General features: G+C 46.0%; 9 protein-coding genes across 9 annotated transcripts; 5 read left to right on the forward strand and 4 right to left on the reverse strand.

Moving 5' to 3' along the window:
* Positions 1-1,537: 1,537 nt before the first annotated feature.
* On the forward strand, positions 1,538-2,835 carry N7466_003580 (alpha-ketoacid dehydrogenase subunit beta; the record flags this gene model as incomplete). Its single annotated transcript, XM_057162977.1, has 3 exons — positions 1,538-2,091; positions 2,167-2,732; positions 2,798-2,835. 3 exons carry the CDS (start codon positions 1,538-1,540, stop codon positions 2,833-2,835), a joined length of 1,158 nt encoding a protein of 385 aa, XP_057021658.1.
* Positions 2,836-3,537: 702 nt separating this feature from the next.
* Positions 3,538-4,915, reverse strand: N7466_003581 (thiamine pyrophosphate-dependent dehydrogenase E1 component subunit alpha; the record flags this gene model as incomplete). The annotated part of the gene is made up of 4 exons (XM_057162978.1): positions 3,538-4,305; positions 4,375-4,587; positions 4,651-4,712; positions 4,771-4,915. 4 exons carry the CDS (start codon positions 4,913-4,915, stop codon positions 3,538-3,540), a joined length of 1,188 nt encoding a protein of 395 aa, XP_057021659.1.
* Positions 4,916-5,765: 850 nt separating this feature from the next.
* On the forward strand, positions 5,766-7,394 carry N7466_003582 (uncharacterized protein; the record flags this gene model as incomplete). Its single annotated transcript, XM_057162979.1, has 4 exons — positions 5,766-5,928; positions 5,979-6,082; positions 6,136-6,207; positions 6,273-7,394. 4 exons carry the CDS (start codon positions 5,766-5,768, stop codon positions 7,392-7,394), a joined length of 1,461 nt encoding a protein of 486 aa, XP_057021660.1.
* A 1,222-nt stretch (positions 7,395-8,616) lies between these two features.
* N7466_003583 (Glyoxalase/Bleomycin resistance protein/Dihydroxybiphenyl dioxygenase) lies at positions 8,617-9,183 on the forward strand (the record flags this gene model as incomplete). Its single annotated transcript, XM_057162980.1, has 1 exon — positions 8,617-9,183. One exon carries the CDS (start codon positions 8,617-8,619, stop codon positions 9,181-9,183), a length of 567 nt encoding a protein of 188 aa, XP_057021661.1.
* Positions 9,184-10,126: 943 nt separating this feature from the next.
* On the forward strand, positions 10,127-11,986 carry N7466_003584 (FAD binding domain-containing protein; the record flags this gene model as incomplete). Its single annotated transcript, XM_057162981.1, has 2 exons — positions 10,127-10,449; positions 10,531-11,986. The coding sequence occupies 2 exons, from the start codon at positions 10,127-10,129 to the stop codon at positions 11,984-11,986; spliced, it is 1,779 nt and encodes a 592-aa protein (XP_057021662.1).
* A 1,016-nt stretch (positions 11,987-13,002) lies between these two features.
* N7466_003585 (uncharacterized protein) lies at positions 13,003-14,838 on the forward strand (the record flags this gene model as incomplete). The annotated part of the gene is made up of 5 exons (XM_057162982.1): positions 13,003-13,319; positions 13,390-13,627; positions 13,694-13,740; positions 13,801-14,231; positions 14,315-14,838. 5 exons carry the CDS (start codon positions 13,003-13,005, stop codon positions 14,836-14,838), a joined length of 1,557 nt encoding a protein of 518 aa, XP_057021663.1.
* Positions 14,839-15,121: 283 nt separating this feature from the next.
* On the reverse strand, positions 15,122-16,180 carry N7466_003586 (fumarylacetoacetate hydrolase family protein; the record flags this gene model as incomplete). Its single annotated transcript, XM_057162983.1, has 3 exons — positions 15,122-15,420; positions 15,486-15,784; positions 15,858-16,180. The coding sequence occupies 3 exons, from the start codon at positions 16,178-16,180 to the stop codon at positions 15,122-15,124; spliced, it is 921 nt and encodes a 306-aa protein (XP_057021664.1).
* A 3,074-nt stretch (positions 16,181-19,254) lies between these two features.
* N7466_003587 (fungal specific transcription factor domain-containing protein) lies at positions 19,255-21,528 on the reverse strand (the record flags this gene model as incomplete). Its single annotated transcript, XM_057162984.1, has 8 exons — positions 19,255-19,371; positions 19,434-19,728; positions 20,157-20,287; positions 20,362-20,617; positions 20,791-20,926; positions 20,979-21,173; positions 21,225-21,243; positions 21,295-21,528. The coding sequence occupies 8 exons, from the start codon at positions 21,526-21,528 to the stop codon at positions 19,255-19,257; spliced, it is 1,383 nt and encodes a 460-aa protein (XP_057021665.1).
* A 1,901-nt stretch (positions 21,529-23,429) lies between these two features.
* On the reverse strand, positions 23,430-24,817 carry N7466_003588 (uncharacterized protein; the record flags this gene model as incomplete). The annotated part of the gene is made up of 5 exons (XM_057162985.1): positions 23,430-23,836; positions 23,895-23,959; positions 24,018-24,409; positions 24,488-24,595; positions 24,656-24,817. The coding sequence occupies 5 exons, from the start codon at positions 24,815-24,817 to the stop codon at positions 23,430-23,432; spliced, it is 1,134 nt and encodes a 377-aa protein (XP_057021666.1).
* Positions 24,818-25,334: the final 517 nt, after the last annotated feature.

Here is a 25,334-nt window from a genome sequence, read left to right on the forward strand (position 1 = left end):
ACATAGCCAAGAAAGATAACCAAGTCAACGGTCCTGCACTTTGTTAGGAGAAGTGAACCATGTGACCCATTCTGGTCACATGGCCTGCTCCTGAACTTACGTCTGAGTGCAGCGCGTGTTGGTTTTCGTGTTGGTAGTCAGTCTGGAGAAGTGAGAGCTTCTCTTTCTCTTCCTCCTTCTCTGCTTCCTTTCCCCTCCATCCCCCATAGTGAAGAAATACAATCACAGCTTGGATTCTTCCCCTTCGTTCTCCCAGATCTACACTGGGCATATTTTAAATATCCTTTAAACTATTCACAAAAAAAAGATTCACTAAAAAAAGGTCACTCCAAATGTCACTCCAAATGTCACTCCAAATGTCACTCAGCTTCCATGAGTGGCCGTATGACTTGCGGAGCTGGACTGACAACTTGGTATTTGCTTATTCTGGGCCCTGACTGTAGCTCTGAGATCTTCATCCGAGCAACAAACTCCATGTTTATCCGTGTTCCGTCCAATGCCTCCATTTTCAAATTGCCGATTAAAAAGAGATCCATACCAACTGCGTTGTTCACATAGCTCTTCAAGATGCTATGCTGCCGAGTCTTCACCGTCTCCCAGGCGCCCTTTCTGGATTGCGATATTTCTGAACGGATACTTTAGTGAACCAAATTCAGAAGAAGCTCCGGAAACATGATCTTACCAGCAGCCCCTTGAAAAGTGGCATTTGCCGTGACCATCAACCCATCCTGGGTGAATATCTCATCCGCTATGGTTTGTCCTACATCTTCCGAATTGGTGTCTACCAAAGCGAAGAAGCGATGAACAAGTTGCTTCACCTCCGTTGGGGGCTGGGAAGTTGGCCACATCGCTCAATCAGAGTCAATCTGAGAATCGCCCAGAGGATGTTTTCAAAACGTTGAAAGGGGAGGGGGGCGAAAGTTGATTGATAAGTACTAGACCTAGTACTCCGTTGATTGCGCCAGCCGGCCTGGTATTTTCCCTTACTCGGAATGAAACTGAAGGACTGAATTATTTGGATTGAAAGGCCAAACCCAATCCCCGGTATTACGCGCAACCTTCCCACAGCCCCTGGACAAAAAGAAAATTATAATTCGGTGTTATCTGTAAAGGAATGTCTATAATGACGAGGATACGTCTCAACTAAACATTCCGGGGGTTGGTAAAATACGGCTATGGGGCATTATGTATCTGACTCCGAACTCGGCCTATTCACTCCACACTTTGCCGTTTTTGTTCGGAAGCACTGGCAACTTTGGTTGGATTCTACCCCGTGGTATCGAAAAAAGAATTTTTTTCAGAACTGACAAAATGAGGATACCCGCGGAAAAGGCGTTTGTTCCTGGGTCGCCAGTTCTCGAACGAGCTGGAACGAGGTTATCCGTTTCTAAACGAAAGGGAGATCATCTGTTCGGCAGAGATATCATTCGCTAGAGCCTTCGGAGTATGAAATGCAGATTGAGCTGAGAGATATTCACCAATTCGCATACTCAAATCAATTTCCGTATCTCTCAAAACTGAGCCAATCTTGTGAAAAATGACTGCTCGTCATATATCCTCCGTTGGATTATCATTTCTCAATGTGCGCAGCTACGTAACAACGGTTAAACCGCGTCGCCTTAACGTCCCTATCGACTTCAAAACTACCCCGTTGCTACATCACTCCCCAAAGACATTCCAGAGCAACGGAATTCCTGATGAAGGAAAATCTAAGCGACTCAATCTTTGCCAGGCAGTGAATTCTTCTTTGGCGACTGCGCTGCGTTTATCCAAAGACGTGCTTTGCTTCGGTGAGGACGTTGCTTTTGGAGGAGTCTTCCGCTGCACGAGTGGTCTTCAAAGCGAGTTTGGACCCGAGCGAGTCTTCAACACTCCCTTGACGGAGCAAGGCATTGTCGGGGCCGCTATTGGTGCGGCGGCGGAAGGACGGAAGCCGGTCGTCGAGATCCAATTTGCCGACTATGTCTTCCCTGCATTTGATCAAATCGTGAATGAAGCCAGTAAGTTCCGCTACCGAGAGGGTGCGACTGGGGGCAACCTTGGAGGAATGGTCATCAGAATGCCATGCGGAGGTGTCGGGCATGGTGCATTGTGAGTCTATCCTACTCTGTCAGAACACAGATTTCAAGTGGCGGAAGCCTAATATTGGTTCTTGAAATTGCATAGATACCACACTCAATCACCGGAAAGTCTGTTCTGCCACATTCCAGGATTCAAAGTCGTGATGCCGCGGTCACCCTCCCAAGCAAAAGGCCTTCTTTTGACTGCAATTCTCGAATCAAAAGACCCCGTCATTTTTCTAGAGCCTAAGATCCTGTATCGTGCTGCCGTCGAAGAGGTGCCAGAGAGTCCGTACACGCTACCCCTGAGCAAGGCTGAAGTCCTCAAGCAAGGTGCCGATCTCACAATCATTTCATACGGGCGACCTCTTTATACCTGCCAAGCTGCGATTGAGGCTGCCGAGAAGGATATGCCGGGTGTCTCAATCGAGTTGATCGATTTGCGAACAATATATCCCTGGGATAGAGGGACCGTGATTGAAGGTGTCAAAAAGACCGGTCGAGCTATGATTGTTCATGAAAGCATGGTCAATTTTGGCGTTGGTGCAGAGGTTGCCTCGACAATTCAGGAGAAGGCATTCTTCCATCTTAAAGCTCCCATCAAGCGGGTTGCTGGATGGACCACCCACACTGGGCTTGCCTGGGAAAAGTACATTCTTCCTGACACTACAAGTAAGTTTCCAACCATTGAAAACTTTGTTTCTGATCACCCGATTAAAACCTTGGACTTTTTGCAGGGGTTTACGATGCCATCCACGAGATGCTGAAAGCTTAGTCATTGATGGGAGAAGCAGTTATTCCGAATCTGACAGGAGGAGGTTGTGTATCAACTGATGACATCGAGGGACTTGCTGAAATCCAGGAAATGATGGATTTGTTCTTGCTTTATAACTATATCTCAAATCTGCTGCATATCATTTAGATCAGAGAAATTTACTATGGCATTATATTGATTCGCCAGATCTGAGTGTCACTTCTTACAGGCCTCATCTCTCTAACTTATTACATCACTCGTACCCAAATTGAAAAGATGGATCCAGGGCTTAAACTTGCAACCATGGGCTATTCAATATTGATGGGTTGGGCTAAACTCGCTTTTCAAGTTTGTCAAGGATGATGGGATATGCTCTTTCGACGTTCCCTCGCTTGGTTTTTCCCTCTCCCTTCTACTTCTTGTTCTCAATCCACTCCGTTCCTAGGGATAGCTACAAGACAAATCTGTTGAATTATTACAGACCCAAATTCTGTACATGCTACTTAGCTTACGTCATTTCGAATGTAGCCCCTCACTAAAGAAAGCATTCTTGCAATTAATTACCCCAGTCATTATCTTACGTACTAATCTGAGTGACCAACTCCGCATTTTGGTCAAATAATTGAAATACGTTCTAATGTTCGGAAATGGACACGAAAATAAAATACACTCACTTCCTTTTCGCTCAACATGGGATTTCCCTCGCTCTATGTATCTCCAGATTTACAGACCTTGAATTCCTTCTACATGGTCATTTACATCGTACTCTTCGGGATATTTCATCATCAGCCTCCGTAAGTCCTCCTTCTGTTCCTTTGCCTCTTCTGTCAACTCAGCATAAACATCATCAAAGATGCCCCGAAGAGCCGGCTTTTTCTCCTTTTCAGCAGCGAATAGTTCCCGAAGAACAGCAGACCTGGTTGTCGATCGAAATTCCTTTTCTTTCTCCTCATCCCAGAGAGCCTTTTTCTCCATCCACAGCCTGAGTCGGGAAGGTGGGTCGTTGAGAGCCTTCCACGCCTCAACATCGCTTCGATCACGGTACGCAAAGCTGTCGTCACTAGTGCTGTGGTGAGAGACGCGGTAGCTCATGAATTCAAGCAGAATAGGCCGTCCTCCCTTCTCCAGGGCCTTTCTTCGGGCTTCTCTGGTTGCTTCATAGACAGCGAAGATATCCGTTCCGTCGACTCGAATAGACTCAATACCATAACTCATGCCACGCACAGCAACCCCATCCCCGATATACTGTTCACTAGTGGGTGTTGAGATTGCGAAGCCATTATTGCGGCATATGAAAATGACAGGGCATTCTCTCACTGCAGCTACATTAAGTGCTGCGTGGAAATCTCCCTCACTTGCGGCTCCTTCGCCGAAGTAGGCCACCGCAACATTGCCAGGCTGGTCAGGATTCTCCAGCGCGTCCATCTTTAGCGCGTATGCAGCACCGGTCGCATGTGGAATCTGTGTGGCCAGGGTTGACGCAACGGCATGCTAGGATTCGCTTCATAGTCAGAGACTCAGAGTTTTCAAAACCTCCTACCACGGCGAAAGAAGACTTACGATGTTGACCTTGTTCTTGCCACTGTAATGCACCGGCATGTTTCGTCCCTTCCCAGGATCGTTATGGTTGGCCGTCAATTGGCTCATGAAATCTTTCAGCCCAAAGCCGCGCTGCAGGAAAACTCCGGTCTCCCGGTACTGGCAAGTAATAACATCTTTAGGGCTCAGTGCGGCTGCAGAGCCAATCATGACTGCCTCTTCTCCGGCGGAGACCTGGAATTAATCAGTGTCATGAAAATTTGAGATCAAAAAGCAACCCAACCAAGGCTAACTTACCATGTAAAAACTGAGACGGCCGTGTCTTTGGGCTTCGAACATGATGCTGTCCATAATACTCACTGTTGTTCCAAATGGTTAGCACAAAGCGCCATAATGAAAATATGTTTGGCAACCCACCAGTTACCATGTTTTTGTACCATTCAATAACCTGTTCGTCGGTGACATCCGGTGGTCCTCGACTAGGATCCGCTACTGAACTATCGGTGTTCATCACATGGTAAGTTGCGATCGGGTTCACTTCTGCGGGGTTGAGAAAGTCCATCTTGTTGGTGAGACGGCTATTCGCCGCACCCGGGAATGACCTATAACTAATGCTTATTTAGTGACAAATTATCGAAAGAGAGCAAGGAATGAGCCCTTACGAAATGGAGGCAGAAGTCGAGGATGTTGAACTTGCACGCTTAGGAAAGGTGCTAAGGGTGCGACTACCTCTTCGCAAATATTGAGGCCTGCGAAACAAAGGCAGCATGGGTCCACTTATCGCTTTCTTCATATTGCAGAGTCCCGTCTCACAGTTTTCCAATTTCGAGAATAATAGGGTGTTTAGAAACAAGGATAGTGCTTTTGTGTTCAAATAGATTTGTTGACGGGATTCGGGAACTCTGAATTGCTGCACCTCATAGATAGACAACTCTCGGACATATTAGGAACATGCCTTCTTACTACAAAATCTGAAGCGGTTATCATCGCCTATCTTTTCAACACATTAGAATACGTGGTTGAAATGATTTGCAGGCTTCCCGGGTTGTTTATTCTAGGGTATGCGAACGGGACCTGGGTACAAAATCTGGGGCCGAGTGGATCGGGTTAGCTTCCGAGCTAGGAAGCACTGGGAACAGCACTAGATTACGATCATGATTGTGATCATGGGCCATGTTCACTCTCGCCTATTCAAGGAGCAATGTTCGATGACCGATACCTGGTATCCATACATGTAGAATTCGAAGGCTGTACCCCGTTGGTATTAAAATAATATATTTCTCAATCTCCACCACGGTAGCTTTTTTAGCTATTTAATTCTAGGGTTGTTCCCTATGAATTGAACTTTTGTATATCTTCACTTTTTCGGGGCTTCGGTTGTTCTTGTATCGAATCAAAAAGAACCCGAAGAGATGCCAATCTCCATTCTTCGGCGCTCACTGCAGTTGGTGAACTTATCGAATCTACATCTCCCAGTGTCTGGCAGTGTCAGTGCTCGACTGAGGAAGAATTACTTCCATACAACGCCTTCACGGCAAGCCATCAAACCATATTTACTGGCTGATATCGGCGAGGGTAAGTCACGCAAGCACCTATTTATTGAAGGCATTTATTGATCGAATAAGGTATTACGGAGTGCCGGGTTGTTCAATGGTTCGTCAAGCCAGGAGACCAAGTCAGCCAGTTTGATGCCATTTGTGAGGTTCAGTCCGACAAAGCGTCAGTTGAGGTATGCAATGCTCCCATTGACCAGTCTTGAGTGGATTCATTGACCCCAAAAAGATTACATCCCGGTATGATGGAGTCGTTGCCAGTCTCCACCACGAGACAGATGAGATAGCCGAAGTGGGGAAGGTAATTAACTTGAACACCCAGAGATCAATTGCGGGACTTTACTGATTTAGACTGGTTGAAACTAGCCTCTGCTCGATATTGACGTCGACGAGAATTTATCCGATGGAAACCAGACTTCCCCACAGTCAGCACCCGAGCAGTCTTTGTCTGAATATACGACCACTGCGACTGCTGGGGGAGCGGAAACCTCACCAAACATCAATACGCCACAAAATTTGCCTGACGCAGATCCCGAACAAAAGACAAAGAACTCCGGGCTGATCGTCCCGGCGGTCAAAAGTATGCTAAAGCAGCACGATATTAATATCGATGATGTTAGAGGCAGTGGGAAGGAGGGGACAGTGAGAAAGGATGATGTTCAAAGGTATTTGAATTCAAGAAAGGTAGCTCCGGAGCTGTTCTCTTCAAGGGAGGCGGGCCAAGTCCATACATTGGTGGAAGACAAACCTGTTCCTTTGACAGCAATTGAGACTCATATGTTTCAGGTCATGACTCGTGCCGTCACCATCCCACACTTTGGTTATAGCCATTCTGTCGACTTTACTACTTTGACGAGTCTCCGTCGGAACTTCAACAAGCAACTGGAGGTCTCTGAGGGAATCCACGAAGACGGGGTTACTAAGTTAACAGCACTTCCATTTGTCCTCAAGGCTCTTTCACGGGCCTTTCTGCGACACCCCCGATTGAATGCCCATCTTGAAACAGAGGTGGCTGCAAAAACGCCCAACTTAATTGTCAAAGCGTCTCACAATTTTGGCGTTGCGATGGATACGGCTAGTGGGCTTCTGGTTCCAGTCGTCAAAGATGTTCAAAATCTTTCCATTCTTTCCATCGCAGCTGAGCTGACACGACTAAGTGCACTGGCAAAAGAAGGTCGTCTTACCCCGTCAGACATGAGTGGAACTACCTTCACTGTGAGTAACATTGGAAGCATTGGAGGTTCCGTGGTGAACCCTATCATTGTGCCTCCAACTGTTTGCATTCTTGCATTAGGCAAGACCGAAGATGTTCCGGTCTTCGAAAATCACAACGAGGAAGGCGATATATCAGTTACCAAGCGTGAGAAAGCTGTTCTCAGCTGGAGTGCGGATCATCGAGTTCTTGACGGTGCTTCAGTCGCACGATGTGCCCAGCACGTGAGCGAGATCTTAGAGAACATGGAAGCCATTGGTATTGGATTGCACTAGATAATTATGATTTTATGGGCCGCTGGGCCCTAACCAATTGTCGGTCACTGTATATCACCTTGTGAACGAGATAGAAAAAACCAACCCCTATTGATACAAACAACCTTGATACGATTCCAGTTCCAATATTAGAAGGTGATGGAGCCCTTGAATCTCCCTAACCGCTGTGCGTAGTCGTACTTGTTATATTATATCTAGAAAATGCAATCGCACATCTTTACTAGTAGTATATGTGCAAATGTCATGATATGACGTCACGGTCATATGACAGTCTGAGTCAGTCTCCATCAGCGGTGCTGTAGAATGAGGAAAGCGGTGGAATCGGGCAGGATTGCCCGTTATTGTTGAAAGAACGAAGAACGAGTCTATGAACAAGGAACGAGGGCGAGCACAATGCGATAGTACGATAGTATTGGAGGCTGCAAGGGAGGGAGAAGAATAATAGAAGAAGAGAACGAGCTATCTACTAGTACACAAGATAAAGTGAGAGTACAGGTCACATGACAACTGACCAAACACTTGTTGTTCCTTCTCAGTCCTGAACTTCCCCCTGTCAAACTCAAGCAACCATTACCTAAATTCATTATCTGAACCAACTTCATTCTTCCATCCATTATTCCTCGTTTTCTATCTCTCCCGTATCCGGTTGTTTCATGAGACTACTTCCATTCTTTTTCTTCCTCTTAAAATATTTCAATTTTGTTCGTTCCTCTCCTCGTAGCCTCGATAGCATATTGTCGGACAAAACGCGCGGCACTAGAACTGGAGAAAATGGCGACCAGGCTGAGGTGGCCCATACTCAATATTCTGAACTACCTAGTCTGCACTTTGATTCTTTCCGAGGTTAATTTGCGCATATTTTGTCTAGTTAGATCTCCAGACCCTTTCCGAGGCTCCCACGTACATACTACTTCCGTCATGGATATATAACAAATATCCGAATCAAAATGGAATAGCGCAAAAATCTTGGAACGCTCACATTTGTTCGGTACGTTATTCGGTGCGAACTGTTTAACATTGTAAATTCAATGTTGTATTTTGCGGAGGACCACTTGACGTAACCCCCATACTTGTACACAAACTTGGAACTGACTTGATGCATGAAAGCTATTGCATCAATTTATGATTCCACAAACTCGATCATATAAGATTTCAGGAAAAACCCGACCAGCACTTGGCCTGCAGATCAATAGGTTTCAGAGTTAACAAAGCAATCATTATTATGTCGGACCTTTCAATCCTTCGTCCCGACGGGCTAGCCCACGTCGTCTTCAGAACGGCCAACATCAAAACCATGGTGAAATTCTGGGCCACATTCCTGGGCGCGGAGCGAGTGTTCGAAAACGACTTCATTGCCTTTCTCCGCTATGACAAGGAACATCACCGCATCGCTATCATCAATGACGAGAGCACGGGCCCTCACTCCACCACCGCCGCGGGAATGCATCATGTGTCCTTTACCTACGTGACACTTCGGGCTCTCCTCAAGGCCTGGAAGTTGAGAGGGGAGTTTGATATTAAGCCGACCTGGTGTGTCAACCATGGCCCTACAACTAGTATCTATTACAAAGACCCCGATGGAAACTCGATCGAGACTCAGGTGGATAACTTCAACACGGTCGAGGAGGCGAATGCGTTCATGACTTCAAAATTCTTCCAGGAGAATCCTATTGGGACAGATATTGATGCGTACGAGCTCCTTCGTCAACTGGAAGCCGGTGTGGATGAGAAGACCTTGAAAGTACGGGTTGAGATTGGTGTTCGACGGGATATTCCTGCTGCAGTTTGATTGATTTACATACATGATGCGGAGAGTCGGAAAAACATTCTTTGATGTGTATGTATAAATGACCGTCAGACATCGACACCTCAATAAACCCATGGGAATATATATACATATTGAGGTATACATATGTATGCACAAGTGTACCAAGCATTGATCAATTGATCGTATCTTTGCTTGCACATGTGAGGCGAATACGGATTTCATCTAGATTGGTTAATATATACTATGCCCTGTACTCTCCACCAAAACCCGCGATCACATCCTACATATCATTTGTACCTAAATTGCACATGTGCTCCGGTTCAAATGTTGTTTTCTAGATGTTCAAATGTTTCAAATGTTGTTACCCTCTACATCTGGACATATGGACCGATAGATGAGTGATTCTGTCAACTGGAGCTCTTATCTCTTATCTCTTATCTCTTATCTCTTTTCTCTTTTCTCTTTTCTCTTTTCTTTATCTGATGTAGGTGCATACTACCTTTGAAAGACGACAAAATTTCAACCCACTTGCTATTCAGTTGAAGAGGTCTAACGTTTGAACGCAATAATTGATCGAAAATTAGCCAAGACTAGTGGCTCGTTCCATAAAGTTTCCGGATATCCGAGATTGTAGATTCCACACATGCAGAGCTTCAGCTTTCACCATAACCCCGGTTTCCCCTCACACGCATATACGTTCGGAGGGAGGTACCGAGGTCTTAGTCCCCGACACGCATCCCGGACTACCAGCTTTCCTCGCGTGGGCTATTTCTCCGCCCCAAAGAGGGAATAATGGGCTCTGTCGCAACCTTTGGATATTGACTCGAGTTCAAGCCAACTTTATAATCTCATATCCATGCCTCGGTCTTCCATGGCACCTGAATTTCTTGAAGCCTTCCATGACTGACTGATCAGACTATTACAGTATTAAAATATCTTTGTCCATCGTCTCCTTTCTGTCGCCATGGCCGAAGAAATCGAGATCCCAGTTATCATCGTTGGGGGTGGGGGCTGTGGGTTGACCCTCTCAGCTTTCTTGTCCAACTATGGGGTTGAGCACGTCCTTCTTGAGAAGCATACAGGAACCTCGATCCTTCCCAAGGCGCACTATTTGAACCAGCGCACCATGGAAACACTCCGAAATCAAGACATGGTGGAAAAGATTCTGCAGAAGACTTGCCCCCCTCGTCACATGAGTCAGGTTGCCTGGCAGACCTCGCTAGGTGGCTCCGGCCCGTTTGATCGCCAGGTTATCTCTAAATTCGAATGCTTCGGTGGACATGATGGGTCTCAGGTCACGCAATCTTACAAGCAAGATCACCTTTACTGTGAATACTAGCCAATATCGAAGCTGATCATATCATACAGACACGACGCTCCACTCCGCTCTGGAAACCTTCCACTTTTTCGGTTAGAGCCGATATTGAAACAAATAGCGGAACAAAGAAACCCCGACAAAGTCTTATTTGGTCATCGATTGATGGATTTCACCGATAAGGGCTCTTACGTTCTTGTCCGAGCATCTGACGAAGGCGGCATAGAAAGAACATATCGGTGCAAATACTTGATTGCTGCAGACGGAGGCCGGACCATCGGCCCTAAGCTGGGCATCAAAATGGAAGGGTTAACCAACATCACCGATATGGTTTCGGTACACTTTAGTGCCAATCTCTCTGAGTACTGGGATGACCGCTACTTTGCTTGCCACTTAATCAACGGCGAGTGCAACACCGTGTTCGAGAGCGGTGCAATCGTTCCTATGGGTCCAAACTGGGGCAAGCATTCTAAGGAATGGGTGTTTCATTGCGGATTTGCGATGGATGATCAGAGTAGACACAACGACATGGCATTAATTCCGCGTATACGCCAGCTGTTGAAGATCCCTGACCTTGAAATGGATGTTCATAAAGTCAGTCACTGGGCGATCGAGAAAGTCCTTGCGGACAGGTATCGGGTTGGCCGAGTCTTTCTTGCCGGGGATGCCGGCAATCGCCGTCCACCTACGACAGGTCTAGGACTCAATACCGCGATCGAAGATTCTCTCAATATCGCCTGGAAGCTAGCCATGGTCCTCAAAGGACAAGCCAGCGAGTCTATTCTAGACAGCTACGAGGAGGAAAGACGTTCTGTTGGCAAGATCAACTGCGATTGGGGTCTGTTCACATTTAGCAACTCCGCTGTAATCAATACTGCCCTTGGGCTCATCCCGGGGGAAAGAGAAGCAAACCAAGTCCGGTTCCACTCGCTTTTCGAAGATACGGATAAAGGCCATAGCTTCCGGGCTCAAGTTGCGCGCATCATTGATTCCCAAGCCATTGAATTTTGTGCACATGGAATTGAGCTGGGCTTCAGATACACCAAGGGCATTCTTCTGCATGACGGAAGTCTCCCGATAGAACGGGATCCTTTGGGTTTGAAGTATTACCCCACCACACAGCCTGGCCACCGTCTCCCTCATGCCTGGATTGAGACAGGGAATAGTGTCATCTCTACCCATGACCTGGTGCCAAAAAGGCCAGGCTTTGCCTTGATTACGGACAGTGAAGGTGGTGATTGGGCAATTGCAGCTCATAACATCGCCAAGAACCGGGGAGTTGAAGTTGCTGTGGCTCAGATTGGTGATAAGGCCCTTTACCGGGACTACGACGACCGATGGAATGGACTAAAAGGCATCCAGACCGGCGGAGCTATTCTGGTTCGACCCGATAACATGATCGCCTGGAGGTCGATCTACAAGAGCTGTCTTGAGGGCAAGGAGTTGGAAACTGCGATGGATCAGTTGTTGCTAGGAGTCCGGGAGGAGAATTCCAAGGCGAAGCTCTAAGCACTTTGGCCCAGTTACCGAGCGGACTTACACGTTACGTGGATATGCCATGAAATCATTGAATACCTACCTCTATTCCCATCAATATTTTGATTCCAGATGTCTACCCGTGCCTAATAGTTAGGTAGTACGATGTATATATAATTGATACACATTGATCTATTGATTCCGAGCACTTTCTGTGCGTTCATAATTCTTTCATATCAGTTTCTTTTTCAACACTGCTGCACATGTGGTAATACTTTGACTAGTGTGTATTACATAAATTCAAATAACCAAAAGCTACATACTTCAATGTTCAGCCCTTCAGCACTTGAGTACATTTGATTTTCTCTTCGACCCCAACCCACTATCACTTCAAACAAACGTTGTACCAACCCAACAAGAAGAATAGACTTTCTACGCCCCTTTCTACTTCGTTACCATTTTGGCTGCTGTTGGTGAGAGATTTGGATGTAGGTACCGGTGGAAATCCGCCGAACAAGTTGGCTATTTCTCCTTCGGCCTATCCCTTTTGGCTTTCTTGACTCTGCCTTGCTAAACACGTGGGTATTATATCGATGAGCAGAGTTCAAGGGCAAAAACTAGAATTTGAGAAAACCAGGAAGATCAAAAGGCCCAAAAAGCTTTTTAAAAGGCAACCGAGCTTGAAATTGGCGCTAAACGTGGGCGTCTTAACTTCCAAAGTTGTGTGAAACACCACGACCACACCATGGCACTCAGGGGACTCGCCGGATATGAGCTCTAGTAATAGGAGTTGAGGTGCAACAAAATCCCTATCCGCCGAGGTTTGCTGATTGTGATATTAAAGTTTTAACTAAACCCAGCCTGTTCGGAATCATGTCTCTGCGGGCATATGGGGCAAATGGTCAATCCGGGGTGTTTTGCTCAAGGAGATGCCCCTTCAGTAAGTTTGGGTACGGAGTAGTCACCGAATCTGCATAAAAACTAGACAGTTGCTCGCAATCTATGCAAATCCCAAGAATCCGAACTCTGAAGCACTACAAATTGCCCACATGGATTCCAGCACCAAAGCGGAATGCCACGCTCACCATATAGACTTCGCAGAAGATCAGACTAACAATGTATTGGAGAAAAACCTTCGGGATGATAAAAGCGTCTTTTTGGATCCTGAGTCATGCAACTTGGGGGAATTAAATGTCACTACAGATCATGATGATGTACTGGTCCCCCAACCGTCAGACGATCCCCAGGATCCGTTGAACTGGGGCTCTAGCAGAAAACATGCCGTTCTTGCAGTCGTTATTGCTTGTTCTTTCTTACCCGACTACGGCAGTGTCACCGGTGCTGCAACCTTGACACTGCAAGCAGAGTAAGCTCACTCCCATCAATAGCTCTACACGTCGAAATTCAAAGAGGTAATTAACACGAGAACTGCTCAGAGAATACGGCATCTCACCCGACTTAGTCAATCATTCACAATCTGGAAACCAATTCATGGTCGGTGCGGGAGGAATCATTGCTGTTATGTTGTCTGCATACTTCGGTCGTCTACCGGTGCTTTTCTGGTTTATGGTTGCGGCTTTTGCAACAGCTGCTGGCCAGGCGGGCTCGAATGGTTTCATAGGGTTCTTTGTTCCACGAGTCATGAACGGGTTCTTCACGGGAGTCGCGCAAGGAGTCAGTTCTACATATCCAAATCCACTTCATAGTGTACAGTTGACTGATTTTTTGAATTTTATTTAGGGCGGCTTGATGTTCATTAAGGATCTGTTCTTCCTTCACGAGCAGGCGTCAGTCAAGTCAATTCGGAGCTTTCAAACCATTGCAATTCACTGATGAGTTGATTTCAGGCGCAAAATCAACCTTTGGCAGTCATGTGTGATTCTTTCTCCTTTCCTTGGCCCTCTCCTCGCATCATTCATGACCATCAGCCTATCGTGGCGGTGGCCGTTCTGGTTATATACGATCTTAACGGGCCTCGCTCTCATGGGAGTAATCTTCTGCGGCCAGGAAACATTCTACAACCGCCAAATCCCACCATACCAGCAGCCAGCCCGTTTATCGCGATCTCTGCGGCTAATCGGCGTTGAACAATGGCGATCCCGCTCTCAAAGGAACCCATTTATCGAAGCCATTTCACGGTCTTTGCTTGTCCTTGGAAAACCAGTTATTCTTCTTACAAACCTCTACTACGTCTGCATTTTTGCATGGCTCGTCGCTATCAATGCGACGCTTCCCATCTTCCTTAGTTCTCTGTATGGATTTGGACCTAAGCAGATCGGTGTGTGCCCTCTCCAGCACGCTACTCTTTTACTAGCCCCAACAAAGGCTACAATCGTGCTCACATGGCGATTCTTCCCGCAGGTTTTATGTACTTTGCTCCCGTTGTCGCAGCCATAATAGCATATACCCTAGGCCACTGGCTCCACGACGCGCTAGCAAACTTCTACGTCCGAAGAAACAACGGCGTATTTCACCCCGAATCGCGACTTATAATCGTGTGGCTCGCTATGCCGTTCATGCTCTCGGGTCTGGTAATAGTTGGCTTTGCGTTGCAGCGCCACTACCACTACATGCTCGTCGCACTGGGTTGGGGCCTTTATACATTTGGCATGATTCTTAACTCCGCCAGCGTGAATATGTATGTACTTAATTCTTACCCGGAAGCCAGTGGTGAAGTAGGCATGTGGATTAATTTCTCGCGCACTGCCGGGGGTTTTATTATCAGTTATTTTCAGGTAAAATGGGTTAGTCGTGTTGGTGCAGAGGCGACATTTGGCATCCAAGCAGCTATTTGTGCTTTTGCCTTTTCTATTATCATTTTGTTGCAATTCCGTGGGAAGGAGTTGAGGGCCTGGGGAGGAGAATTGAATTTCAAGACGAACTAAATGCATAGGGCACGGCGCTGTGCCACAGAATATGGATTCCTTACTCGGGCCGCCTACCATAACGTGCACCTAGATAACTAAAATGGGATGATATAGTAGGTGCTTATGTACTGTTGCCCCCTAGTGAAGAAATTCTCACCACGTATCATAGTATCTAGTGGTGTATTCCAACGTCCCTCCAAAATTAATCATTGATTGGGTACATGCATTTGAACATTTGAAGTGTCTTCCACATGTCACGTCTCAGGCAAAATATGATGTCGAAAGTATAGTGGATTTGAGACTACTCGTAGTGAACCTTGTTAATCAGGGTCCCGATTTTCTCGATATGAACCCGGATGTCATCTCCATCTCCAAGGAAGATTCTGGGGGACCGGAAGTATCCAATTCCCGGTGGTGTCCCTGTCAGGATAATCGTTCCAGGCTCAAGCGTAGTTCCTTGCGACAAATAGGCCACGAGGCGGTCCACTCCGAAAATCATGTCACTGGTATGGCCGTCCTGAACCATTGTCCCATTGTAGATTGCCCTGATTGTCAAGTTTTCGGGGCTAGGAACTGCGGTTGTGGAGACCAAGGCGGGGCCTAGTAATGTCGACGTGTCAATATTTCTTCCGAAGGTTTACATTTTTGTAAGACGTTTGACTCACCCAATGGACAGCTAGAGTCCATACCCTTAGAGAAGCAAGGCATTGGAGTTTTCATCTGCTCATCCCGCGCTGAGACATCGTTCCCGGCTGTGTACCCAAGAATATACGAAGGAGCTTCTTCGGCTGTAATGTCCCGGGCAGGCTTTCCGATCACAATGACCAGCTCGGCCTCGTAGTCGCTTGAGCCATCTTGAGCAATCTTCGGGATGTTGATTGCGGTCGGGTACGGATTGGTGATCGCGGTACGGGGCTTGGAGAAAATTGCCGGGACGGTGGGAATTTTCATGCTGGCCTCCTGTCTGATTTCAGCACCTCCAAATTCCGGATTTCAGTAATTGATACATGGAATTATAGTTCAAGTTAAGGGTGTACCTGTGCATGAAGCTTGTAGTTAAGACCAACACAACGAATGTAGGGACACTCTTCTGGAATAATTGGTGAGAGTAGCTGTGACGAAATCTCAGTCTATGCAAAGCCTTCTGGGATAGATAGCATGTCTGACAGACCTTGCGGACTTCCAATATGTTTTTTGTTACTTTGCCATTAAACATTGTTCCCTCTATTTCATATACATAGATGGGGACTCCATTGGTAGAGTCTAGGCCGACATCACACGTTGGGTCGACTAGTTGACCCAAATGGACTTTATCATCATTCACGGCTATAAAGCGCACCAAATGTGTCCAAGCTGACATTTCGAGAGCAAAATGATCGCAAACGTCTTTCAAAATTTCCTTGAACTGGAACGTTCCTAGATAGTGTATTCTGGAATCAGTGCATTCACTGGATAGTGGATAGAAACAACTCTTTTGTTGTTGATCAAGGGAATGGATCCTTTCCCATCTGAGTCGGAGGTCCTCGGACCGACTACTTCGGTAATTTCCGTTCATACCCATATGATTGACGAGAAATACAACATACTCAGGCACGTATGAACATTCTATTTACTACCCATTAACACCGCTTGTTCTCCCCATATCAAAATCGATAAGCACCGATCCTTGAAGGAAGTAAATTGGTTTCACATATGAAATTAGGCGTTAGCATAAGTCCGTTTTAGATTACCTAGAATAGTATGTAGGGAGTAGCGGTATAGGATTAGTGTCGAGGACCAAAAGTCCGGCATGTATAGTCTGAGGGCCTTCCAATTCACTCACTTCGTCTTTTCCCTTCTTCTATTATTCCGAGTCCTCTTCTCAATCCACTCTGTTCCTTTCGGATCGTATCTTCTCCTGATCATACCTGCTCTGACAACTAGTAGTCTAGTACTTATTAGATAATCTAGCTACATAGGCGCCCACACGCAAGGGATAATAAGTCAGACCATGCTTCCTTCTATAACCACTTTTAGGTCTCCTCTCTTGTCTCTAGCACTCGGATGCTGGCGGTTGTTCTGCATGTCCACTATTCAGCACATTTCGCTGTGTGCGAATGCTGATTGCGCTTTGACAGAATAACTATGATGATGAGATGGGTTCTGAATGAAATGAAGTGGTTTGAGCGAAGGAAAGAAGAGAGAAAATACGAAGTGAGGGAACGCTGATAAAGCCTACTACCGTATACGCTGCACGCATTTGAGGGGTCACATCAACCTCTCGACAGATCTAAGATTGTACTCCGAGCATCATCTTGGGCATTCTTCATCTCTTAATAGATGAATGACAATCTGCTGGTTGCATTGTTGACCTGCAATTTCGGTCCATTCTTGATTCACTTGGAACAGTGCTTCATGGCTTTCTTTAGACTTGTGGCGCGTATGTTGCTTGAACTAGATCAGTTTATGGCTTGAGGTGGCGAGACTTGTCCATTGAGCAACCTTCCCCTTCAGTTTTCGAAGCTTTGTGGTTGTTCATCCAAGCAAGTTCTTGGGTGAAACTTTTGTGTCCAGGTGGTAGTTCTATTTAGTTGAATTAAATACCTAGGTGGGTACATAGTGTCTTGTTAATCTTTTGCAGTGTTTTTGCGATTTTTTGTATGTATACTCAGGTACTCCTTTGGACTCGGATTTTTCAACCGTTGTAGATAAATCTGAGTCTTTTATTCGATGAATTGATTCAATATGCCTCACTGAAATATTGAAATGGACAACAAGACCGAGGCGCGCATGTTCTAGCTTTCAAAATGGAGCCTCGGCAAAACAGCACATGCGCAGGCGAATAGAAAACATCTATTCAACCAACTCTCACTCTGAAAACTCAGTTCAATACAATGAGGGGCCATAGGTATGATCGTACATTCTACTTTTGGACTGGCTGAGAAGGCCGACTTGTACTGCTGTACAGTATCCTCGGTAGACACCCAAAGTCCGTCGAACTCCCCAAGTCCATACATCAAAGGGACGCTGATCATTCCGGAGTATTTTTGCCAGTGATTTAGCCAGATGAGATTAATGTCACGGAGCTCATCTACTGGTACCGGCCGATTTAGACGGCCAGTGTGAATGCATAACCTTGGGTCCACGAGGGACTTGTGGGGTAGCTGGAGCATCACTGCGTCCTTCATGGTGGGGTCAAAAATGACAGGTTCCGTCCGGCCATGTAGTAGTCCAATCATTTGTTCCCTGGAGTGCTCCACGTGTTTAATGCCGATACCTGAAGTGATCAATCCTGCCAGTGGATATCCTTCAGTCCCAATATGACAGGCAGCCGATATAGTAGCCACCATGGCTCCAATGGAGTGCGCGAGTAAAACGATACATGTAGCACCACTCAGTGTACCAAACTCATTCCATATTGCAGGCAAGATAAACGCGTTCAGATATTGCCCTTGTTGCTCCCCCCATGATCTACCATCACCAATCACCGGAAGAGGGGTACTTCCACCGTAGCTCGGTCGGCTGATGGAAATGACAGGGAGATTGAAAGTTTGAGCGATGTGCGCAACAGAATACTCCGGATCAACATCAAAGTATTCCGCGTCATAGCTGCCTCCGTGGACGCAGATCAACAAAGGTAAACTTTTCGTCGTTTTTGCTGCATGTCGAGGGATGAATATACGGCCGGCTATATTGTTACCGTCCGGCAATTGAAGGTTGAAGGCTTCCATCTATCACAGCCAAACTTACGGCTTGTGAAGAGTGTCAAGATAGAATAAGAAAAGAGACAAGGGTCCTGTATAGGGAAGAATCTAAGTTCGTGGTGGGATGCCGGGTTTTTCTTCTCAGGAAACAGATAAAAGAGAGAGAGAGAGAGAGAGAAATGCAAAATGGGAGCCAATATGCTGGTCACCGTGATACGATTTGCACTAAAAGCGATCACAGGGTCTGCCGCTATCAATTGATGTACTTTCCGCTCCTTCCGGGAAGATCGAAGAGAAACTATGTTCACCACCCAAAGTTGTCTGCACTAAACCGAATCAGCATAGGTAGTCCATCCTCGATTAATCGATAAACACTATCTTTCTTTGTTTTGACTGCAATACGTCGTACTCAAGTGCTTTGTCATGTAGGAATTGGAATCTGATGAGACTATGTACTACTAGTACTACCCCATTAGGTCGGCTAGTGGGGCGGTAGCCGGCCCGAACGGATTCAGTCATTGACAAATTTCAATGTTGGATATAGCGGGAAACTCATGCCTTGGCCCTTCTTAAATCATTACGTGTGACTTCAATGTTGTGAGATACTGCTACCGGGAGATTGTGGTTCCGCGGTGGTGGTGAAGGTTTGAGACTGTACGTCCAGTGTCCACTAGTGGCCTTGTTCGCACCGGATGTAGTAAAGCGTGAGAAAGGATTGACCAGTACTAGTATATACAGCGACAAATCCAAGCTACATATCGTAATTTTCAAAGATTATCATGTCTCCTGCACTTGAAAGACCTTCGAAAAATTCCGCCGAGAGAGTGTTGAAATCCTCGAAACTGGCATTTGAGTCAAAGACTGAGAACTAGTAGGAAAAGTATAAATAGACATCCGAAATGACCAGCAGATTGTTGGAAAGATACATACAGAATCTCCAGGGATATTCACTGGTGAGATATCAGGCGTGTAAACATTCGGCGTTTTTCTGTTGTTATTAGGTACCGCCAACGCTGTCCTCCTGACTGCCTTGTTTGCCAAGCCAACAACCTCCCTTGCAAAGGTGAATGATACTTGCGCCGATGTTAAAAAATGCACTCTTGCGAAGTGACCTGCGGCAAGATCAAGGAGCGCCAAGTCTGATGGTACTGTATCAAGTGATGGCGCTTTGAGGATGTAAATGAATAAATTGATCACCGCAAGCATTGGATAATAGAAAACAATACTAATGATTCAGTATCGAAGCTTCAAATCTTAGCCGTCATTCCAATGGAGATGACTCACGGTGATGGAAATGAGGTATCAAACCAGGAGCTATCGAGAATGGATAATATTTGGCGTGATGCTTCAGCGGAACGAGTTGAGCTTCTTGAAATTGAAGATTCAAACGAAGTTTCTTGATTAGTGAGTAATGAGCATATCCAAGGATAATGAAAGTTTGCATGCAATGAAATAATGCTTCCCCAGTATAAATAATGTAGCCGTGTCGTATTTTCTTGATTTGGGTAAATCTTGCTAGACAGGTTGCAGTCGATGTGGTCTGTGAGTGACGGGTGACTTGGGATAGAATTTTTCCAAAGCTGCAAAATCTCCTCCAACTTTTCGGTGACATCAAGCAATGACATCGGTGACTTATTAAATACCTGGACAGACAAAAGCTCCTTGCTTATCTTGGCGCAGATCCGGGCATGTTCTATGAGAGATGTCACGACATTAATATCTGTCGTGCTTCCATTGGGGAGCTCGCTCGGTATTTCGCAGCTTATCTCATCATCGTTAAATGCCTGAAGAATCCAGGTCAGTAAGGTTAAACGAATTATGAAACATCCCGAGTTGGGTTCTTTATATGCATACGTACCGGCGGTCGGCCAGATCGCAATGCAATATTCTTATCATAGTAGTATGCAGCCCAAAAGACCCAGTTCCTGTGAACCATCTCCGACTTTGGAAGATTCCAGGTCTTTGATGGCTGTCGATGAAGGCCCTTCGATTGTGCAAGTCGGGCTGCAGATGCACAGAGCATGTATTCGATAGCCGGGCTTCCCAGAAGCTCGGCGAAGGCAGTCTGAGCGAGCATCTCGTTAGAAATTGGTCCACGAAGCATGAAAGGATATCTATGAATACCATCACGATTAACGCCTGAACGGCCATTAATCCACTTGGCATGAACAATAGATCGGAAAAGACGGAAAATGCATTGTGAAAATATCGTAAGGAGTCCACCTGGACCTCGGCAAAGTCTCTTGATCTGTCTGTGGATGATAGGGCTCGACAGCCTATTGCATACACGGCATTTCGCAAGGCATACCATGCGGCATCCTCATGGGGTTTGCTCCCACTTTGTAGATGAACACGTAGCCGTGTTTCGAAATCAGAGCGAAGAACCACCCCAAAGACTCGATCTTGGGATCTTTCAAAGTAGGCTTTGAATGTAAATTTAGTATGATAAATAAGTGACAGCGGGAATCTACGCACCCGATACATACGCCCATGCGTGATTAGTCCCAGGCTCCGTGCTTCTTTCACGGTTCCTGCCTGGACTGAGGGTCAATTTGTTAGTCCAGTCCATGACTAAAGTCTCGGCAATCTGATGGAAACGAGTGGTGCCAGTTTTGGCCGAAACCCACTGCAGGCCAGGGGGTGAACATATGGAAAGCCATGAGCCAGGTCCTGTTTGAGTCAATATGATGGTGCCTCCAAATGGGAATTTCGTCCACTAACCATGATGCTCCCAATTGACCTGAAATTGATTTTAGCAAGAAACGAGCCAAAGGTGGGGATTTTCACGTACGGCTTGGAGGTCCATAGTGGCCTCCTCCCGGTCAACCTCAGAAGTGTGAGGAGTCGAGATTGTTTGACTGGGATGCTCGGTATTACGGTTGCAAGCAAACATGGATAAACCTCCTCCTAGAGAGTTCGGGGTTGTTGCTGCTCCCACCGTTGCCATCGCATTGACCGCCTTGGCCCTGTTATCCTCATGGGGGGTAACTCGACCTGCTACGCCAGCATTTGATCGAGAACACATTGGCGACTGCGCTGTTTCAGGAACTGCAAAGAGATGAGGAATACGGGGTGTTCTTGGTGAGATTATATCCTGTCTGATTCGATCATTGGATTCCTGAGGCCCGGATTTCGAACTCGCACAGTCGTTCGAAGGCTCTGGGTGTCCGTTTTGGCTTTTTCGACCTCTCCGCTGCAATGGAAGGTACCTGCATTGCTGGTTGTGGTCCTATTTTGAATGTTAACATGATAAACTGTAACGCGTTGTACAGCTTTGCCATACTGAGCAATTGCCGCACGGTAGTGCACCGTCGCCTGTTAAGAGAAATTAGTGGCCATTTGATCATTTTCCATCAGCCACTCACACTTGACTTTTTTCTTCCTGCAATAGATACAAGCCAGGGATATCTTATGTTCTCGTTGTGGAGGCATAGAGAGTCAACTCAGTTGAGATGTCAAAATCACGAATAGTCCTGCGGTGTGGACCTGAAGAAAAGCGGCCAAAAGTGTGGGGAAGGAAGAAGTGAGAAAGTTGAAATGCGGAGATAAGTGGTGTAATGCCGAGACTGATCCGTTCATATGAACTCCATTCGTAACCCACATGATTGCCCGTTACAAATACAATACTCGTGTGTGTAGGACTTCAGCTCAATACGATGGTTTTATGTATTAATTGCATCGTATCCTGGGGAATTTTCCGACAAACAAAGGCACTTAGGAATATGTACTGCCCAGGTGGTGATATTGCAGTTGAAGCGCGCTCGGCCCGACCGTGTTAGGCAAGATCTGCGCAGTATTTATTGCAACTTCTACATACTGCGAGCCGTAAGTTACTGTACTGGTATCAACAAGTCTCGTAATCAACATTGAATTGACAGTCACGTATTGAAACAGGTTTCTCCATCCGAAAGTTATATATCGAAGCGCCACTGCACATGTGTACTAAGTCAGCCACCCTCAAAACATATAGCTAGTAGATACGATATATAAATTACAACTTCATTTCTCAACCACAATAAGTCAGAACATTTGAATAGATCCATATACATATGTAACAGAGCCCTCGCAGTGGCGCCTCGTGTGCATGCAAGCACTGTTACGTTAGGACTGGTACTAGTACTCTTAAAACTGTCATTTTTAACGGAATCTTAATCAAGTATGTTGCAACATTGACATTGAATTTTCCTACCTACTCATTTGAACAGTACATCAATTGATTAAACAGGGGTATGTCGTGGGTGTGTTTTTTGAATCTTGCTTTTTTTAGCTGTCCCGGGGTCTGCATTTATCAATTCAAATGTTGATGATGACGTTCATTCTGAAGATATTTCCAACATTGAGAAGCTCCAGGTTGACACCTTTTCTTACATAATTCCTTACATGCGCTCAAATTAGCGGAGCTTGAGTTAAAAAAGACCGGCGATCTGAAGTGAATTTATTGCTATCAATTGAGAGAGTTGAGGGCTGTCGATGAGTAATGAGAACAATTACCAAAGTGACATCTGGATAATAAACTTATCAACTTAACATTGGTTAAGATCATTCAACATTTGAAATGTTTGAAAAATGGTGCAGAGCCCCAAGGAGGCAGCGTATGCAGGGAACTTTGAAATAATTAAACCAGGTTTGATTTGACGGTCAACCAGTTAAAGTATGTAAGGCCTCCCGCGATCCTACTCGACCCAGCTCTTCAATGTTGGCAGGTTTGCCAGGTAAACTTGCCCCGCTACATATGTAACATTGTTTGAATGCTACGCTCGCGAGATACTTTGGAGAAAATCTAATATCTGTATATCAATGTATTGATGTAGGTATATGTATCTACCAGTTGACAAGCAGTAGCAGTAGCAGTAATAGTAGTAGTAGTAGGCACACATGCATTATGTGTATTATTAGGTACTGATTAATTGAAAATGAATCCAAAGATTATGAATCTCGCTCGGACACCACCTGCATGAAGCTACGTTCAATAGTCACACCTCCGTTGCGGTGACTCGGCCGATCCAGTACAGGATTCAAAGCTTCCTGGCTGCTATTGGCATCACTGGAATTTTGCGACCGAGGGGACGCCCCGATTTCTACCAGAGTTTTGTTGTTGATATCGGTATCGGGGCGCCAATGGCCGGGGTCTTGAGAATGCCTCGCACCATCAACCTTCAGACTAGACAGGCGATACCGTCCTGAGGTGTGTTCCGGGTTGCGCCCATTTCGACCATATGCCATGCTTCCATCGAGGAGCCAGCGGAAAAGAGGGCGGAGTGTAATGAGGCTACCAGCGGTGATTCCGAGCCCGGTCTCAATAATAGTCCAGATAGCGATTTGATAAGTGGAATCTAGAAAGGTGTTAGCCTTAAAACCTCCCTTTCACATTACCATGCTAGAGTCACAAACATAAAAAATCTTCGTCGGCATAATAATGGAGGAATGGAATCCTGATAATGACAGCTACACTTGCACTGGGTATCGTCAGCTTCCACGTCCTTCACAAGTATGGAATGTTCACATTAGACATACATAGCCCCCAAGCTGAGAATACTTCCAACAGCCATCTTCGTCCTTCGATTCATCTGTAGGTCCCAAACCAAGAAAATGGGCAGCGTGCCAAGAGTGAAGTCGCATACGATGGTGAAGGCGCTGTAGATGTAGGAGATATCGAGCAATATATCCACTGATAGACATGATCCGGTATGTTCGCCGTCCGCCTGATTCCAAAAATAGGAGATGGGGTGGCAGTCCAACAGGAGGACTAGCCAGAATAAAAGACCAATGACTGTTGTCAAAGTAATTGTACCCCAAAGAATCATTCGATGAGTCTTCTTAACGGTCAATCGAAGCAGTGCAACAGCAATTGAAACTTTGGCGATAGCAGATGACCAAATATAGAATACTTGACTGAGCCACCACCACTTTGAAGAGTTCAGATCTGTTAACTTTCAAATTCCAAACTTTGGGGTTCCATTTGTTCAAGTTTTAAAGAGACATACCGTGAGCGCTGTTTTATAAACGCTGATACTGGTAAAGTCGGTGATTTGGTGACCAACCCCGTTTGACGTCCCGATCATACAGCATATCGCCAGTACGATAAAAAGAGCCTAAAGCCATGTCAGACTTTTGTCTTCTTATGGGTAATTGAATAGATCCGGTAAGAGTACCAGTGCAATAAGCATGAGAACATCATCCCACCCAAAGGCCCGGACAATGTACGAGCGAACAAAGCATCTCAACGACACTGTCAAAATGCAGATGAACATGAAAACGACCGATAAGGTAAAGATAGCGAGTCCGCGACCCTCGAGGGGCATAGGGGTGGTCATTTTGATGATTTCTTTGGTCAAGCTTTCCCAGGTTGATCTGAAGGATTCGTAAGTGTCGGAGAATCTGTCATTGACCCGTCATAGGAGGTCAGGAATCATTTTCGGAGAGACCGAGGGAACATGGTGCAATGTAGGGGGATATTTGACAAAGGTAGGTTTCTAAAGAGAAGAGAGGTCCATGCAAATGATCCGTGGGGTTGACCGGAGTAGGAAGCTGATCAAAAAGCTGGAGTGTCAAATCTGCTGAGGATTCAAAGTTTCAGAGCCGTGTCCGTGAAACCCGCTGGATTGCCGAAACAGCGATACATCGGGCCGGACCCACCGATATCTAACTTGATTAGGAGTAGGGTTGGCTTTCGTCAAATTACGAGAGGCGCAGCTCATCCAGGGGAGTCAATGGACCAGGTGGACCAGGTCTATCGAATGACCCAATTTGGGAGAACTGGCGCTTTGACAAGCGGACGGTTGACGACCAAGTGGGCGGAAGTTGTAGTATGCCAGTGGTATCCTTTGTTTT

This window comes from Penicillium verhagenii (genome assembly GCF_028828195.1).
Source record: "Penicillium verhagenii strain IBT 33310 chromosome Unknown utg000005l_segment0_segment0, whole genome shotgun sequence".
Taxonomy (NCBI): domain Eukaryota; kingdom Fungi; phylum Ascomycota; class Eurotiomycetes; order Eurotiales; family Aspergillaceae; genus Penicillium; species Penicillium verhagenii.